The sequence below is a fragment of the Zeus faber genome (assembly GCF_960531495.2).
Source record: "Zeus faber genome assembly, chromosome: 16".
NCBI classification, from domain to species: Eukaryota; Metazoa; Chordata; class Actinopteri; order Zeiformes; family Zeidae; genus Zeus; species Zeus faber.
In genome coordinates, this window is record NC_137202.1 from 9,888,214 (window position 1) to 9,905,736 (window position 17,523).

Consider the following 17,523-nt stretch of genomic DNA (forward strand, 5'->3'; position numbering starts at 1 on the left):
CCTCACTCTGAGCAAAAACATTGTGTAAAGTTTTAAAATACTCAGACCTGCTGATGCATGTAAGGCTCAATCAAAACGGCTAACCTTACATTACTAATAATAGGGTGGGGTATTGGGCAGAAACTCACAATTAGAATCCATGTCGATACAAAGGGTCACAATTTGATTCAATAAGGTTTTAATTCAATATTGAAGAGCTGACTTGCAATACTATATCAGCATAATGAGAATAACAAAAATAGGCCACAGAACAGAGTTATTGCAAGCAGTTCTTGATGATTAATAAAGAGTGGCATTGTAGGTTGAGAATTTGACCTACACTTGCAGATTAACACTGTCTTGGATACAATGGCACAACTAGCCTGTGTTGTATGCCAAGCCTGCTGACAGCACAGGTAAAAAAACAAAAGAAAGAAAAGAAAATAGCTAAAATAATTCACAAAACAAATGTGGTCTCATACTTAATAAATATAGAATATTCCAATTTATATGTGACATATGTATGGTGGTATTGAAATGAAAAATGGTTGCCTAACTTCCAAACAATGTATTGATATTACAAGCTTCAAGGTGATTCAGAAATTAAAGCAATAGATTTGTATCGGAATATTGTTTTTTTTTTAACCCAGTTTCCCCATAATTCAATTGTATGATACTCTATTAATGAGGATGTTAATTAGTCCCATGCACTATGTGACACCCCCATGCCCATTTGGCATGGATAGTGTGATTTGTGTGTGTGTGTGTGTGTGTGTGTGTGTGTGTGTGTGTGTGTGTGTGTGTGTGTGTGTGTGTGTGTGTGTGTGTGTGTGTGTGTGTGTGTGTGTGTGTGTGTGTGTGTGTGAGAGAGAGAACGGTACATGTGGAGCTTGTACACTTTTCCACCAACAGTGTGTCTGTTGTAACATGAGACCTCCCCCGACGCTGGGAGGTCCAGGCTGCTAAACCCCCTCCATTAGACTGCCTCTCATCCTCGCTCACTCTTTGTCTTTTGTGCTCTCTTTGTTTTGTTTAGCTTTTCTTCTGTCCTCTCATTATGATCCCTGGGAACAGGATCTACAGATGCCAGTTGACAATTAATAAAAACAACTATTTTCTCATATTTTTGGCACACACTTGGCCGCTGACAGTGTGTTCACTTTTGGCTGGTGGCGAGTGAGAAAACAAGTTTCTACTTCTTGGTCTCGAGAACGGGAGGGGGTCAATTTGGGTTAAAGCAAAACTATATGTAACTTTTTTACCCTAAAATAACAGCTTCAAAATCATTTTGATGGTACACTGACTTGTAATATGGAGAATGGTACCTCTTTCATTTCCACCCCGCCCCCGAACGCCTGTTCTTGCACTATGTACATTTTGTGTTTGGTACAAACCCGGGTTCTTTCGTTTTTTTTCCTGGTAAAATGTAAAAATAACAAAAACGATAAATTATTAACTTGCCTGACCTCAGCACCTCACTTTTTTTTACCCTTTGACTTGTGCATGCGAGTCAATTCGCCAGGCCGAGCACATCTGGCTCTGGGAAGGGGCGGGGTCCGTGCAAGGGCCGCTGTAATCTAGGTGTACATTATATGTGCGTTAGTAATATAGACTGTTATTGAAATGCGACCAATAAGGTTCAATTTTGTCTGGTAAAATATTATTTTTTCGGACACCAGACCAAGTTTTACGACTGTGGTGTACAAGTGTATGTGCACTCAAAAACTGTAATAAACAAATAGCAAAAGTTACATAGTGCTGCCTTAAGATGCTGAAGATGTAAAGGCAAAATCATTTAGGCCGAAGTTCACAGGAAGTGACTCAATTTTGGTCCAAACTCCTGATTGAGATTATCTGAAAATAGCCCATTCTCTCAACCAGAGCCATAGATCCGCTCAGAGCGTCATGTACCAACCACAGAATCGGTCATCATTGCCGAGGTGGCACTCACAATACTTTCAGTAATAAAGAAAGATTTAAATCAGAAGATCAAAAAATGAATTGGAGCAAAAAACCCAAACTGAAAGAAGGAGAGCTCTATGCTCTATGTAGAGCTCTATGTATTGCTTTTTTCTTATTTGTGCACTCTGACTTTTTTCACTCCCAGTTTCTCCCTCAAACACACCCACTCCCAATTCTGTGTTCTGTTTGAAGTGTTTGTCCTAGAAAGCTGTTACTAACCCCAGTCCAATTACTGTAGATCGCCAGTGTTCTTTTGACCATACAGGATATGACTCATTGTCACCATAGTGCCCTACGTACATATGAGGCCTGTGTGCATGCGAGTGCGTGTGTGTGTGTGTGTGTGTGTGTGTGTGTGTGTGTGTGTGTGTGCGTGTGCGTGCGTGTGTGTGTGCGTGTGTGTGTGTAGGAATGCAAGCCAGCCTTCAGTCCGTGTGAGTTGTGAGTTGCTCAAGGGTAAATATGTTTTTCACTTTTAGGCCATATATTACAGTACGGGGATAATTCAGTATTTATACCTTTTATTCATATACTGTAATAGGCACATCATTCACATTTGCTGAAATCAATCTTCACTTCACAGTTTTTTTTTTTAGTGGGTTTGGTTTTGTCCTTCACTTTACAATGGTACATTACTTAATAATTCATGTATGAAGTACGCAGTATGTTGTTATAATATTTTGTTATATTCCCCTCCTTTGGCATGCTTTGCTTTTAAATTTGGATGTTCGAATGACCACCTTATGTAGATTGAAATCCATTTGATGGACCATCAGTGTACAAAGTGTTCTAGGGGGATTCAATTGAAGAGAAAAGCACTCCGGCTTTTATCAACATTTAACACTGCCATTGTCCTTTTCGATTCCTCCTTTGGAGTTTTCATTCATTCCTTTTGGTTAAATTGTTACTGTTTTTGTCTCGTCATGACTGTTCACAACCGTTAAGACATAGCATGAGCTGCTTCCCTGCAGCATTTATTTTTTAAATAGTTTGTTTGGGAAGAAGTTACATTTTGCAGAATTGTTGCTAATTCTAAAGGCCAAAAACCCCCAGTTTCAATCCCTGGGCACTTCCTGTTTCCATGGCCTTAACTGTGAATCATTGTTACACACCATCCACCCTCTGTCTACCTCAAGTCTAAGTCTCTCTCTTTTAAAAGAGAACATGGATATAGGACTAGATATGCATCCTTCTTCTTTCTCCTCCAGCCCAAAATGCTTTAATAAATGACTTAATTCGCCCACATGCACACACACATACACACTTGTGACTCACTGGATCTCTGTCTCCAAACACCTTACTGGCACTGAGATTAAAGCCATTCAGAAATGTGCTGACAGTGCACATGGTGTATTTTCTTTATTTTTTGTCTTTCACTGTGTTAAGTCGGTCCATCCGCATGAGTGTCAAACAGTGAACCTGTACGCCCATTCGATTCCAGTCAAGTTTCCATCTAATTGCCAAGGAATTTTTAAGCATGGTTACAAGTAGAGTGAGAACTGGGTGGATTTCAATTCCTTAGCACCTGAACATATGGTTCCATTGTTGGCTAAACTAGTGGCTCTCAACCTTTTTCACTATCATGCCCCATTCTCTAATGCGGCTAACTTCTCCTAAATGAAACAATGATGAGGCTATAACTATTAATAATTTGGCTGGGAACCCCCTGGAACCTCTTGAAGGACCCCTTGGGGATTCTCCCCTGGAGATCCCACGATGAGAATCACTAGTCTAGACCTGCTATTAAGCAGGTTTTTGCCCGCTCAAAATACATATTGTGCTTTAAGAAACAACATGTTGAGAGCCGTGGCAATTTCCTTTGTGATGCTCAATTCTGGTATTTAATTTAGACTAGTGCATGCCTGTTCCTATGTAAGACCTCTTAACACAGGACTGAATCATTGACATTTTCCTAAACTGCGCCATTAAAACGTCTGAGAGGTCTTACATTTTGGGCATGCACTAGTTTCAGTAATGGCCTATGTTAACTGAGGTGTATTTTACCGATGTTTATTGAAAGAAGGTCTTTATCTCTTTTATTCTACTGTGATGTATTCAACCTCTCTGCCTCGCAGGCACCACAGCGGATGGGAAGACAGAGGGAGGAGCTCCATAACATAGACAAAATGTCAGCCAGCTCCCTCAATCAACTGACCCCCACCCAGGAGAGGAGAGGCAGCTTCTTCAAGGTAAGTCACGCCCTAGACATCCCTCTGGACAGAACGTCCGCCTTAAAGGAGTTGAGTTTTAACCTGTTTACAAGGCAGCACACACATTTTGTATTACTGATCATTTTCGTGATGTGGCTCGCATTGTCTCTTTGGTAGGAAACGTATACCTTCAAATAGTCTCCTGGTTCTGCTGACAACACATATTTTTGGTCAAAGTTGCTCAATTTTGCTGTATCTTCTATGTACTGATTCCATTTGGGAGAAGCGCCATTAAGTTAACAAATGCAAAATATGGCAAAATTTTTAATTATTAAAACAAAATAAATGTGACAGGAAATGTCAGGAAAATAGTCAGGGTTATGTCAAATGGGTATGCTGACTAGTAAACAGGCTCAAATTCAATTTTACACTGGCACAGTCCTTTAATAAACCACAGAAGTAAAAGCTTTTAGCCTTTGCAGCTTAAACACTGCCATCTTGCATCACTGTGGCATTTTGGGAGGTGGATAATGTCATCATTGTTGTCAGGCGAAGGACCAAAACCAGAGAGGTGTGGGCTAAATTGGGAAGTAGATTACAGAGGGGAAGAGAGGTGGAGCTTTGGTGGAACGTTGTTTTGGTTTGGTTCTCTATCCAATTGCCGTTCTTATCTTCTTCATAGGAGTTTCTACTGATTTATCTGGGTTTTTTTTGGCGTCTCAAGGTGTGTGTGTAAAAATGGGGCATCGCACTTGATTTTTTAACCTTGCAGAAATGTTATCATTGTGACAAACACAGTGGAAATTCTGGTTGCATATACCTATGTAGCTATCTTATTTATAAGTCAGCATATAGACACCACAAACTAGACCTTTGGTTTTTCTGCTCTAAATAGATGTGGGTTTAGGGATGTTTGGAGTATTATGGGTTAGCTTTGGGGTGAGGGCTATAATAATTAAGATCTTCTTTGAAAACACAGGCATGTCTGATGGTAAGCAAAGGCCTTGAACAAGACTTGGACCAAGTACATTTTCATGTACAATTAATTTGTCATGGTATAATTGTGCATTGTAGTGCAAACAGTAGTACAAGACTGTTAAGCAAAAAAATGCTTAACAGTCTAAAAGAAAATGGACTGAAGACTCAGTGCCAAGCCATCCTGAAGGCTGGATTATGCTGAGCTACGCAGCGATGGGTGTTATGGGGAAATGAAGATCGCAGAGGCTCACAGAGCTTCTATCTGCTCGCCTTGTGGATGGGGTTCGAAAACAGATTTCCATTTGCAAGTCCAGCTTGTGTTTTCAAATAAAGTTTTGGAAAAAAAACAGATAAACATATATGTTTTAAGTACATTGTGGTTCAGTAAATGTGACACCATTTGCTCAAACAGATCTGTCATCAACCTGACGAGTCTCACTCCCCCTTCCTTCCCCTTCCACCGCCCACCACAGGACGTGTGGGAGTTTGTGAAAAGAAAGGCGAGGAATGGTGAATGGTTAAACCAGCAAAGAGTGAAGGAATTACAAAAAAATAGTAAAAGCAGGTGGGAGTTAGCTGATCCTAAGGTATTTTTTTGGACTCCGGGGCAGGCCTAGCGGCCTGCAGCTTATCAGCTGTCTCATAATTCACAAGGGTCCGACTCCCAGCGGCCTCACAGAGTCTGGAAGAGATAAAAATGAGAGGCCATCTGGTAGCATCAATGAAAACCACGAGGAGGGAATCACATTTAAAAGTGCTTCCATGGAACTAGGGGCAAGTTTTGAAGGGGGGGGGGTGTTTGGTTTTCCACCCTTCTTCTGAGTGTTTATTCTACCCTCTCTGGCGACTTTTCCCATCCGTCGCCAAGTGAACATACTTTCCCTATGAGTGAATTTATGTGAGTTTGTTTTTTTTACTGGGTGCATTTACTGCATGCATTTGGTTTCTTTCTTTTTTTTAATGCAAATTACTTTTCTAAAATAAGTCATGTGTCTGTAGCCAAAATGCTTACGGCGGCTGTTGAATTTTCTATGTTTTGGAATGTTGACATCTAAGCATTTTTTTTTCCTCAAGCCCTGTTTTCTTCACTCGAGTGTCAAATCATCCTACCAAATCAAATCAATCAAATGCCCAAATTCACCTCTCACCAACCCTAAATGCACTTGAAAGGAATGTATTGCATGCCAGACAAGGAAGATATGGAGGTATTGTGAATGCAACAGTAGAAATACACATCTTTTTGGAATCCCAATATTGTTCAATAGTTTAAACCTGATTTTTTTCCTGCCCTTAAAGGTGGACAATGAATGCCTCTACTTGCTTGGTCATAACATCCACATTGGTAGTCATTGTTTGGCAATATCATTTCACACATTACTGTGACATTATCCTTTTCAAAGTATATTGTTGTATTACATTTCGTCATTATTTACCCAATCTACACTACATGTAATCTAAATTGTGCAAGGTTGCAAATCTGAGAGACTGAATTTCACGGAATGCGTGTCTTCTCAAACGGCATTGCACAACTAGTTCTGGTTACAGGGAAATGAAACACATGACGCCAGTGGGACACAGAATGCCGATCGGTCAGTCTAAATTACGCCGGGACATAATTATGGTGTTTAAATCAAAACTGAGGGCCCTCAGACGGTCACAGCGTGAGAGCACAAAGGTAAGTCCAGTCGTAACACTGTTCTCGAAGGTTGTTGAAAATTAGGAAGGGGAGCTCATAGAGGAAGCAAAAGTCAAAAGTTGTTAAATGGGCGCTCACTTGTACTTGTATGTTTTTGTGTTTTGATGAAGAAACACTTCGTCCTCTAGTCATTCTCCTTCTCTGTCTAGCGTCTCAGTGAGCCTCCAAAAAATTCCCAGTACATCAGGGGTTATACACAGGCTAAGACTGTTAGCTGTGGTTTTCTGTCTCTGCCATGTGAGTTTGTTTTCATTCGCTTCTATGCATGTGTTGGCTTGTTTGGCTCGTGTATGAATGTGTGTGTGTGTGTGTGTGTGTGTGTGTGTGTGTGTGTGTGTGTGCTTGCGTGTGTGTTGGTGTAATTTCCTAACTTGGGGGTTGAGTTTGGGTCAAAGTAATGTCCCCTGCGCGGTTAGAGTGGCTCGCTCGGAGCCTCCAGAGGAGAGTCAACTCAATTCTACTCGACTCGACTCTACTCGCTTTGGTACCACGATCTTCGTTTTTCACTGCAGGTAGTTCCCATAGTGACGAGACGTGAAACCGCCGAGACGTCTCCAGCCAACACACAACACAGGAACATCAACACACACAGGAACAATGGAGGCTGTCGATGGGATGGTGTTCTTGATTATCGGTGTGTGGCTGGATAAGCTCTTTTTGGTTTTCTGTGCATCCTTTTTTTGAAGGCCCCGAGGACGATAACTAGCGTTTTTTTTAGCTGTAAAAAAAACACAAAAATATCCAATCTTTCTTCTCAGCGATCCCCGTGAGCAATCCTGCGCCTCCCCGTTCCCCGTTTCGCCAAACAAAAACAATAATAACAGTGTGTTTTTTTAATTGTAAATGTATTAATTTTCCTAATTGAATGAAACAATAAAAAGCCCCATGTGGGGAGACGTTCGCAGTCACTCTCTTTCCCATGTTGCGCAATGATGACGCTGACCCAGAGCCGCAGACCCAGAGACGCAGACCCTGAGAGGCAGTGACGATTCTCTCTGGGAAATCAGTAGTCTGCAGTTTTCTCACGTGACATTTGAGTATCGCCTCAGTTTGCTTGGAACCTCGATGGAGGCGGTACCAAAATTTATACCAGGTACCAGTTACTACCCAAAACTTTTGCCCGATTGAAAACCAAAAAGGCCATTCCATGGCATTCCATGCAATGGAGAAGCGCCATTTTCAGCATGTCTGGGATGCATCTAACATAAGGTCTAGGGACATAACATAAGGTCTGCATGAAACCAGAGCTATTCACATGGTGGTCCACGGGCCAAATGTGGCCCACCCATCAATGCAAACTGGCCCTTTGATGGTTAGCAACAAACTGTTACATTCATTTCAGAAATACCTGTCATGATTAAAGTACCAGAAACCATACGGCTATGCAAAAGAAGTGTCCTGAGAAAATATTTGCTCTAAATGTTTTAGTTCACTTTATGCTTTTTATCCTTCCACCAGCAAAGCACCCTGAAATACCTGAACACACTCTGGCTTGGATTCCTGAGCTCGCATTCCTCAGTTTCCTTCCTCACTACTCTTTGAGCCTGTTGGTTGACTGATTTTTCCCTTCTTTCTTTGTCTTTTCCTCTTATTCCCATCTTCTCCCTCTATATCTGCTGCAGCAGCTGATTGACTCGTTTGCCTCCGAGATTGGGACCTTAAAGAAGGAGATGGTACGGCGGGCCGAGATGTCGGAAAAAGGCCCTGTGACAGACCCGCTCCATGGGTGAGAGCAGTGTGTTTCCTGTGTGTGTGTGTGTGTGTGTGTGTGTGTGTTTGTGAACATATCTTTAGGGGCATGAGCGCAGGGGTTTCTGGCAAACGTGGTATGTGTACGCCTTTCAAAGAATGTAACAGTGTTTCAAAGCATACCTGCGATCATGCCGTCCTCTAAACATTGATTGCTTGAACAAAGCTCAATTTTCTTTATGATTTCCAGTAGTAACAATGAAAACAGCAAACCATAAAGCTAGTGAAGGCACACACAATTTAAGCCTTCCTTAATTTTTTTTGTGTGGTTTGGACACCTTTTATAACTCCACAACAGAGCTTTATGCCAGTATCTTGGCTACATGTTTCCATACGATGCACGTTGTTTGCGTCTGAATTCAGGCTGGTATTGGAGGCAGATGATCCGCTGTGGTGACCCCTAACAGGAGCAGCCGAAAGAAAAAGAAGATCCTTGTTCAGCTCTGAGCAGCAGTTCTTTATGTCTACCAGCAGGGGGCGATACTAGCGAGAAAAGTATTTCATCTATGATTACACTTTTGGAGAGTTTGAGTTCACATCGTCTCCATCCCTTCTCTCACTGCCCCCACCATATGAGGAGTTTGAATTCAATCCCTGGTCAGCCCATGGTCAAATCACAAATCATGGATATGAGAACTCTTTATTTATTATTTATTGTCTTGCTCAAGGACACTTAAGCTGCGTTCACACATGCACTCCAGACAATGTCTTGATAATCAGGTCCGGACATTGTCTGGAGTTGTCTTTTCACACATGAGGCTGACAACTGGAGATTGTCTGTGCCAGACGCGTTAACACTACCTGGAAATACTCAGTTTGGTTAAGACGAGGGGCAGACCCTGGGTAGAGCGTGCAGGAGGCAGGATGTGACGCAATGACGTTGCAGAGTTTTAACACACATACCGCTCAATCGGACATTAGACATTAGAGGCAGACTTTGTGCTCGGTTGCTGGCTGTGTGAAGTCCGGGTAATGTACGGTCCAAATGATTCGGACATTTGTGTTCACACATACACCTCCTCCGGGTCATGTTTGGATAATTTCAGGGTTTCAGTGCATGTGTGAAAGCAGCATTGGATATGTTTCTGGCGATCCTCTTATTTCCAGAGCACCTGCTCTACCTCTATAGTGTACTAATACACATTTACCTATTGAAGAAGGGCATACATACTTTTGACTGAAATCTGAAGATTCTGCAACATGATTGTTGATCCGTTCAAATAATTCTAATAATTGCCATCAGACGGTAATGGAATAATTCAGATTATGTAATAATTTTGTTCTGTTCGGTGCCGTTGTTCATTGTTGTGTAGACGGCTTGATCAAATGTTATTGTACTTTAATTACATATTTAATGAAAATATGTACTTAAAGTATTATGTTGTTTCAAGAATGCTTAGTTTGCTTTTGTGGCTTGCTCTTCCAGCTGCAAGATGGAATTTCTTAACAATTGAAAATGTAATAATCGACGACTTGGGGAAGTGTGAACGTGCACTAATGCGTATGTGGGCTACATGGATTCCATTCATATCGTCTGTTTGGGTTTAGAGGTTTTTTTATGAATTTTTTTTTTTTTAATTATTTTTAAAAATGTTTTTCAAGAAATTGCCAGATCTTGTAAAATGTACCTGTAGGGCCCCTCAATGTTAATTACATTTTCTCAAATTAACACATTTTGGAACTTTTGCCTGTACAGTGTGTGTGGGTTATATATATGTTATACAGGTGCTCCTCACTTAATGACCAAGTTCCGTTCCTACAACCAGATCATTAAGCGAATTGGTCAATAAGCGAGGACCCATGTTATTTCACAGTAAGGTCCATTGCGAATGCTAGTGTAGTGAATACTGACAGACTGCGGGAATGTGACTGAGAACGGAGATGAGATGTATACAGTGTATATAGTATACACAGTATATACAGTATAGTATATATATTGTATATAGAATATATAGTATACATAGTATATATAGTGTATATAGTATATATAGTATATATAGTGTATATAGTATATACAGTATATAAAGGGTGATGTGTATATATATATATACAGTATATATATATATACAGACACACATTGATCAGCCACAACATTAAAACCACTGTGAAGTGGATGACATTGCTCATCTTGTTCCAATGTTACCTGTCAAGGGGTTTGGTATATTATGCAGCAAGTAAACAGTCAGTTGTTGAAGTTGATGTGTTGGAAGCAGGAAAAATGGGCAAGCGTAAGGATCTGAGCAACTTTGACAAGGGCCAAATTGTGATGGCTCGATGACTGGGTCAGAGTGTCTCCAAAACTGCATGTCTTGTGGGGTGTTCCCGGTACAGTATGCAGTGGTTAGTACCTACCAAAAGTGATCCAAGGAAGGACAATGGGCGAACCGGTGATAGGGTTATGGCAACCCATGGCTCCTTGATGCGTGTAGGGAGTGAAGTCCGTAGACCGCTCAGAGTGCCCATGCTGACCCCTGTCCACTGCCAAAAGCACCTACAATGGGCATGTGAGCCTTAGAACTGGACCTTGGAGCAATGGATGAACATCTGAGGGAATTGCTGGAACAACAAGCCTGATCCATGGAGGCCCCACCTCGCAACTTACAGGACTTAAAGGATCTGCTGCTAACGTCTTGGTGCCAGATACCACAGGACACCTTCAGAGGTCTTGTGGAGTCCATGCCTCCACGGGTCAGAAATGTGTTGGCGGCACGAGGGGGACCTACCTACACTATTAGTGGTTATTAGTGGTGGTTTTGATGTTGTGACTGCACTATATATACATATATCTATCTATCTATCTATCTATCTATCTATCTATCTATCTATCTATCTATCTATCTATCTATCTATCTATCTATCTATCTATCTATCTATCTATCTATCTATCTATCTATCTATCTATCTATCTATCTATATATATACACACACACACACACACACACACACACACAAGATGTATTTTGTATTTAATACAGATTTTTTGTATAAACCTGTTTTATTTTTGGTTAATATTTCATCCTTTATTTTTATTTTTTTTAAGGCTGGGCGGTGAGGTGGGCCAGCTGTTCCTGCAGGCCCCGCCTCCATGCACCAGCCTGGGGCTGGGGCCTGCAGGAGCCAGGGACTCGGGCTACGACTCGCTGCGCCGCCGGGTGAGCATGCTGGAGCGTGTGTCGCAGACCCACGCCGTGTGGCTGCAGCTCGGCCTGAGCCGTGCAGACGCTGCAGCCATCCTGCAGAGCCAGCCGCCCGGGGTGAGTGTGTGATGTGCATGTGTATATGCTGTTTCCATGGTTGGTGGCGGGGTCCGCCTTTCCCACCAAGAATGCACTGATTGGTTTTGGTCATTTGAGATCAGTATGTTTTAGAAAGTTATTTCTTCAGAGAGAAAAAAAAGACTTCATACGGTGTTACTCATAAATGGGATCAGTGGTTCTCCTCACAGACCTTCCCTTCATGTGAAGGCGAGGTCAGGCTTACTCTAGCCAATGCAAACTTAACAAGCTAATGCCGCATCTCCAGTCATACAAAAAAAGTATTTCAACGGACTCGAAACCATGAATGGACATCAGAGAACAACTTAACAACTGACTTATTGTAGTGTGTGGGATTTTCATCCGGGTATTTTCTCTTTCTTCCCTTGGCCTGTAGACGTTTGTGGTGAGGAAGTCTGTCAGTCTGCAAAGGAAGGTTCTATCCCTGCGCACGGATGGAGACTCAGACATCAAAGAGTTCCCTGTCAAGGAAAGTCAATACAGTAAGTACTAGTTAATGCTATTCTTTATTTCTGTGTCAGGGCTATTAAACGACATTCTGTTAGGGCTCGGATTTTTTACTTCTTATCAATTTAGGGTTCCTACAAATTAACATGAGTTTTTGTGTTAAAATAGTGTGGCTTAACACCTTTCTCACATTAATCAAGAAGGGATCAATCAATCAAATCATCAAACTGACATTCTAAGGGCCGGTTGAATAGGCCTGGTGTGAAGCATCAAGGAAACTTGGCTTTAAGGTCTCTTCCATTTCCTCCTTTGTTGATCTCATATGTACTTTTTTCTTTCCCAAAGATGCCTTGCAGGTAAGTCATTTGGTTAGAAATCCTGCACATCTGGTAGCAGTTATGCTGTGTTCTATAGTTGAGCCATTCTAAACTGCAACACAGATGATACTTTAAATGGAGTACAATCAAGTAATGACTGGACCATTATGTTCACTTAATGCTCCCATGGCATGCTTCATTTTATTTTCAAACATGTAATGTTTTTTTTAAATGATGGTCCTTGATTTTGTTCAACACATAGTTTGGTTAAGAGGAATTTAAGTTAGATCTAGACCAGTTAGGTGGCCCCCCCTAGTGGCCAGTCATCAGGAGGTGAGGAATGGAGAACTTCCAAGGAAAATCGATGCAAAAGGTCTGGTGAAGTTAGACTGTACTGACTGTATAATAACTATTTAATGAATAAGATATTATGCTTAACTTTAGCAAAACCCGCAACCTGACACCCATATTGGGCTCACAAGTTAACATGGCCAGCTGTATAAGTGTTTCTCTCTGTTATCTTCTGTTTATGTGTGTACAAACAGTATATTTATATTAGGGATTGAGGCATGTAGGGCTGAAAGCCTATTGTTCTTGTTTTACACATTTACATTATCTATTATCTTATCTGTGATCTGTTATCTCAGATTACTTGTATAAATGTCTTTCTTCATCTGATTGATTTATTTTATCAGTCAAGGTGAGGTGAAACAAAGCTAAGGTTCTATGGACATGTGTGTGTACAGGGTGCATTCTCTCAGGCTTTCTCCCAAATCCTTCCTCTGTTAGAGAGTGAAAAGTCTCAAGGGAAGGTCCCCTCCAATGGGCGGAAAGACATCTTAGTGCCTTTCGCACGAAAGCTGTAACGCCGGTGTGGGGACCTTCCCCGCATTTACTGTAGCGTGATAACTGAGTGACACTTTGAGGACAACTTCACCTGCATCTATTTTTACTCATAATCTTTCCACAAAGGTTGGACTTTCCCGAAGCTTAGGTCACATCGCTGTTGACATGACTCCAAGCTGTTCTCCGTTGTCTGTTGACTTCCACTACCTTACGAAAAAAGCTTTGCACCTGCACGATGGCATTCTTCTGCTCCAGGCACATGCATGCCAGAGCACCCGCCCCTTTGCCTGTTGATGTCCATGTTGCCCTATTTATCAGGCGAACGATATGAACACAAAAAGTATATAGATAACACACAAACATATGTATACTGTATATATATATGAGGTTTTGCTGGCAATTTTTTTTATCTTGTTCCATGTGCCCTTTTTTTTCTTAATTTCCATCGTTGCTCATAGCAGTGATTTCGAATCTCTTTCATGATTGTGAGTGCCATGCATGAGTGCCATGCACGACTCCCATGACTCTTAACTTTTATTTGGAAGAGCGCAGCAAGAGCCACATTTGCTAAATGTGATCAGTGCTCGGCTTGGTGTGGGCTCCCAACTGTTTTTTTGTTTTATTTTGGTTTTAGACACAAATCCAAGAAGAGGCAGAACGACATTGTAGGCTGTAATGTTGATACACGGGAGGTATGCAGTATATTCTGACCCAGTCCGACTGGTTTATGAGTTCCGGAAAATCATTTGGTACTGTATTTAATATTTCCGGGGGTTAAAGATGAATCAAATGAGCAGGTTGTGTAGAATAGTGCTTAACAGGAGTGCTGAACAGATCTACAATCGAAGCGGTGGGAAATAAATACATTGCACAACAATAGTGGGAAACAACAGTAAACATAATGGTAAAGGAAAATAAAATGCAGAGTCAATTAGACATGAAACAGAGCACATTGCATATAAATAAGAATATACAATGTAGTATTCCCACACCCAACCCTCACATTGCCCCAGTCAGTCCAGTCAATACAAAAAAACAAAGACAACCAAAATTCCCAGCATTCACCATGTGATCTATAATCTTGCTGAGGCCTATTTTTTTTGGAGATTGAAAATCAAGGGTAACTGTTGCACCAGGAGTAAAGCATGTCCATGTGCTGTCAGAGTGCAGCTTTACTTGGAAACAGATGTGCTGTTGCCTGACTTATGGACTCATGGTACCTTCTGTCTTTGCCCGGACAGGTTAGAGTGTCCCCCCAGTGAACTGGAGCAGAGAACACACCAAACGATGCTGATTGCTATAATTCATGGGAAATGACCTGTGATGATAAAAACAGCACTAGTCCACTTTCTTAAATTGAGTTTTATAAATATTAGGCCTTAAAAGTCAAGGTATAATCCATCGTAATAATCTCACTTATACTTAAAGCAACATTATGTAACTTTTTGACCTTAATCCAACAGCTTCAAAACCATTTTGATGGCACACTGACTTGTAACATAGAGAATACCACCTCTTTCATTCCCAACCACCCCCCGAATGCCTGCTCTCGCACTCTGTAACTTCTGTGTTCGGATTTGAAACCGCGGGAAAAGTGTGTTCGCTTTACAGTACTACGTCACTTCCTTGATGTTTGGCTCCTGTAATTAAGTTTTTTGATTTGCCTGGTAAAAAAAAACCAAAAAGAAAAACGTCCCTGTCCCTCCCCACGCTCTCTCCCCCCTTGGCTCCCGGAAGCTGCGAGGTCCGCGCAAGGGGCGCTGTAACCTAGATGTACTCTATATTTGCGTCTGTAACATAGACTGTTATTGAAAAATGACTGATAAGGTTCAAATTTGTCCGGTAAAATTAATTATTTTTGGACACCCGACGGAGCTTTACGACTGTGGCGTACAAGTGCAATTGCACTCAGAAACTGTAGGGGCGCCAAATCCTAAATACCAAAAGTTACATAGTGCTGCTTTTACAATCGCACAATAAAATGATAATGTCTTATTACCATTATCATCTTCATGACGATACTTTATCCCCATAAAAGGCAATGCAATCGACCAGAAATTTAAATTGCTCAACTTTACAACTTTTACATTGAATTTATCCCTGACTAGTGGTAAAACGGAACATAGTTTTTTTTTAAGATCCGAAAAAATGATCTGCTCTGTGAGAGTAATACCCTGATACGATCCGAGCCATGAGTTTTGTGATCTGTTGCACCACTATCTCTGACACACCTTGTTTTGCATTTCTGTACTCTCACTTGGCATGATGTTTAGAAGAGCCTGTTTATCTGCCCATGCACCAGAAAGAGCCTGAGATGATGGAGGAGGGGCACAGCTTTTTGCCTGCTGGCCCCGCGCTATTCCTACATGTGTTTGGATTTAACCCACTTCCCTAATTTCCTTGCTCACCCCCCCCCCCCCCTCCCCACTTCTGATATTTAAACTTCCTCTTATTGCCATATATTATATTTTATATTTTATATTATATATTTTTATTCTCTTTACTTATACTTTGCTTTTGGTAATTTGATGATTTACTCTCTGTCTGCCCCATGCTGCAGATTTTTTTTTCCATTTGTTGAAAAGTAAATGCGTCAACTCTCCTTGTTCCAGACGAGATGATCTCGGTCATGTTTAGCTGCGGGAACCCTAAGCCCTGACTGCATACCGTGGTCATTGTGCCACATTCTGAACAAACGAATGCAGTGCAGCGCCACCCTGAAGCACACACGCTTTTATTTATTTTTTCCATTTTCTTTACCTTTTTCTATGGATGCAATCGCACTATTTTCCAGCAAAATCCTTCTCTCGCAGAGGAACGATTTGAGTCAACCAAAGAAATGCGGTCACCCCCGACCAGTCCTCTGTTGCTGGAGAGGAAGGCACAGCAGTTGTGTAAACCGCTAGCTTCACGGAAGGGCATATGAGTTTGATGTTCATATGCTTAACATATTATAGCTTAATGAAAATGCACACGCTGGTTTCAATTCTCAGTGAAATAAAGAAGAAACTTGTTGTTGAGTCCTCGTGTAGTTTCCACATCACACTTAGTCTTGTTTCAACAGCAAAGACTGGTATAGCAATCAACTTGAGTCTCCTGCCTTATCATGTACTCTAACTGTTTTTGTCTTTTTTTCTTCACTCTTCAAGCTTTTTCCTTGGAGGGATCTGGCCTGAGCTTTGCAGATCTGTTCAGACTGGTAGCGTTCTGTTGCATCAGCAGGTGAGCCAAGCCACATGGGTACACACACACACATGCATACAAAAAGATGCAGACAAGCCAGCTACATTTCGAATCAAATTTCGAGATCACATATTTTCCATAGATCAGGCGTATGATTCAAAGCCCATACCCTTCGCTTAATATGGCTGTTTGCAAGAGGATTGAAAATGATATACTGAAGAAATAGAGCAAAAAAAATGAATTTCAATTTCAAGTCTATTTGACATGCATTACAGTTTATTAACCCAGAAAACCAGTGTAAGTGTCCATTAACAATTTTAATGTACTCTGTAATGTTATTAATCTACTGCTCTCTGAGCCTTTGAAACCAGACTGCATTTTTACAATATTCAGGATTCAAGAGGTTTATTCACCACATACATATACATACTTCCATACATATATTGTGTCAAAATATCTCCATTTCACTTAATTGGTGAAATGCAGAATCCTTCGTTTAGCCATTGAGTGATGCACATTTTCAATAGGTAGATAGAATAGAAGTCCTGCAAACCTTGCCATTGGTAGGGGTGTGTTTGACTCCACAGCTCTACCCTAACTGACACTCGCTTCCAAAGCGGTGACTCATGAGCTTCCAGGAATAGAGTTTCAGTGTCTGCCCTCTTTATCCACTTTTCTCCTTCTCTACCCTCTTCACTTGGATGTATGACCTTTGCTCCAACCATGTTCTTTCCCTTATTCTTCTAGGGATGTTCTGCCCTTCACCCTGAAGCTCCCTAAAGTCATTGCATCAGCAAAGAGCCCCGCTGACCTGGAGGAGGTTGCAAAGCTGGGAGCAGGTTTGTTTGTTTTTCTCTTCATTTTCTCTTTTTCACTTTTTAACCTGTAGGTAAAATTGAATTTAATTGTTTTTGACCGACTTCATCGGTTTGAGATTTGAG

General features: G+C 41.3%; 1 protein-coding gene across 1 annotated transcript in view; it reads left to right on the forward strand.

The window, feature by feature from the left end:
- The window catches only part of rin2a (Ras and Rab interactor 2a), a 42,801-nt gene that overhangs the window by 4,805 nt on the left and 20,473 nt on the right, over positions 1-17,523 (forward strand). Inside the window, exons 2-7 of the mRNA XM_080016083.1 lie at positions 4,017-4,130; positions 8,388-8,491; positions 11,555-11,768; positions 12,166-12,271; positions 16,549-16,621; positions 17,330-17,421. Of these exons, the coding sequence (XP_079872209.1) occupies positions 4,029-4,130; positions 8,388-8,491; positions 11,555-11,768; positions 12,166-12,271; positions 16,549-16,621; positions 17,330-17,421 (691 nt within the window). The 5' untranslated portion in view covers positions 4,017-4,028. The remainder of the gene's footprint in view (positions 1-4,016; positions 4,131-8,387; positions 8,492-11,554; positions 11,769-12,165; positions 12,272-16,548; positions 16,622-17,329; positions 17,422-17,523) is intronic.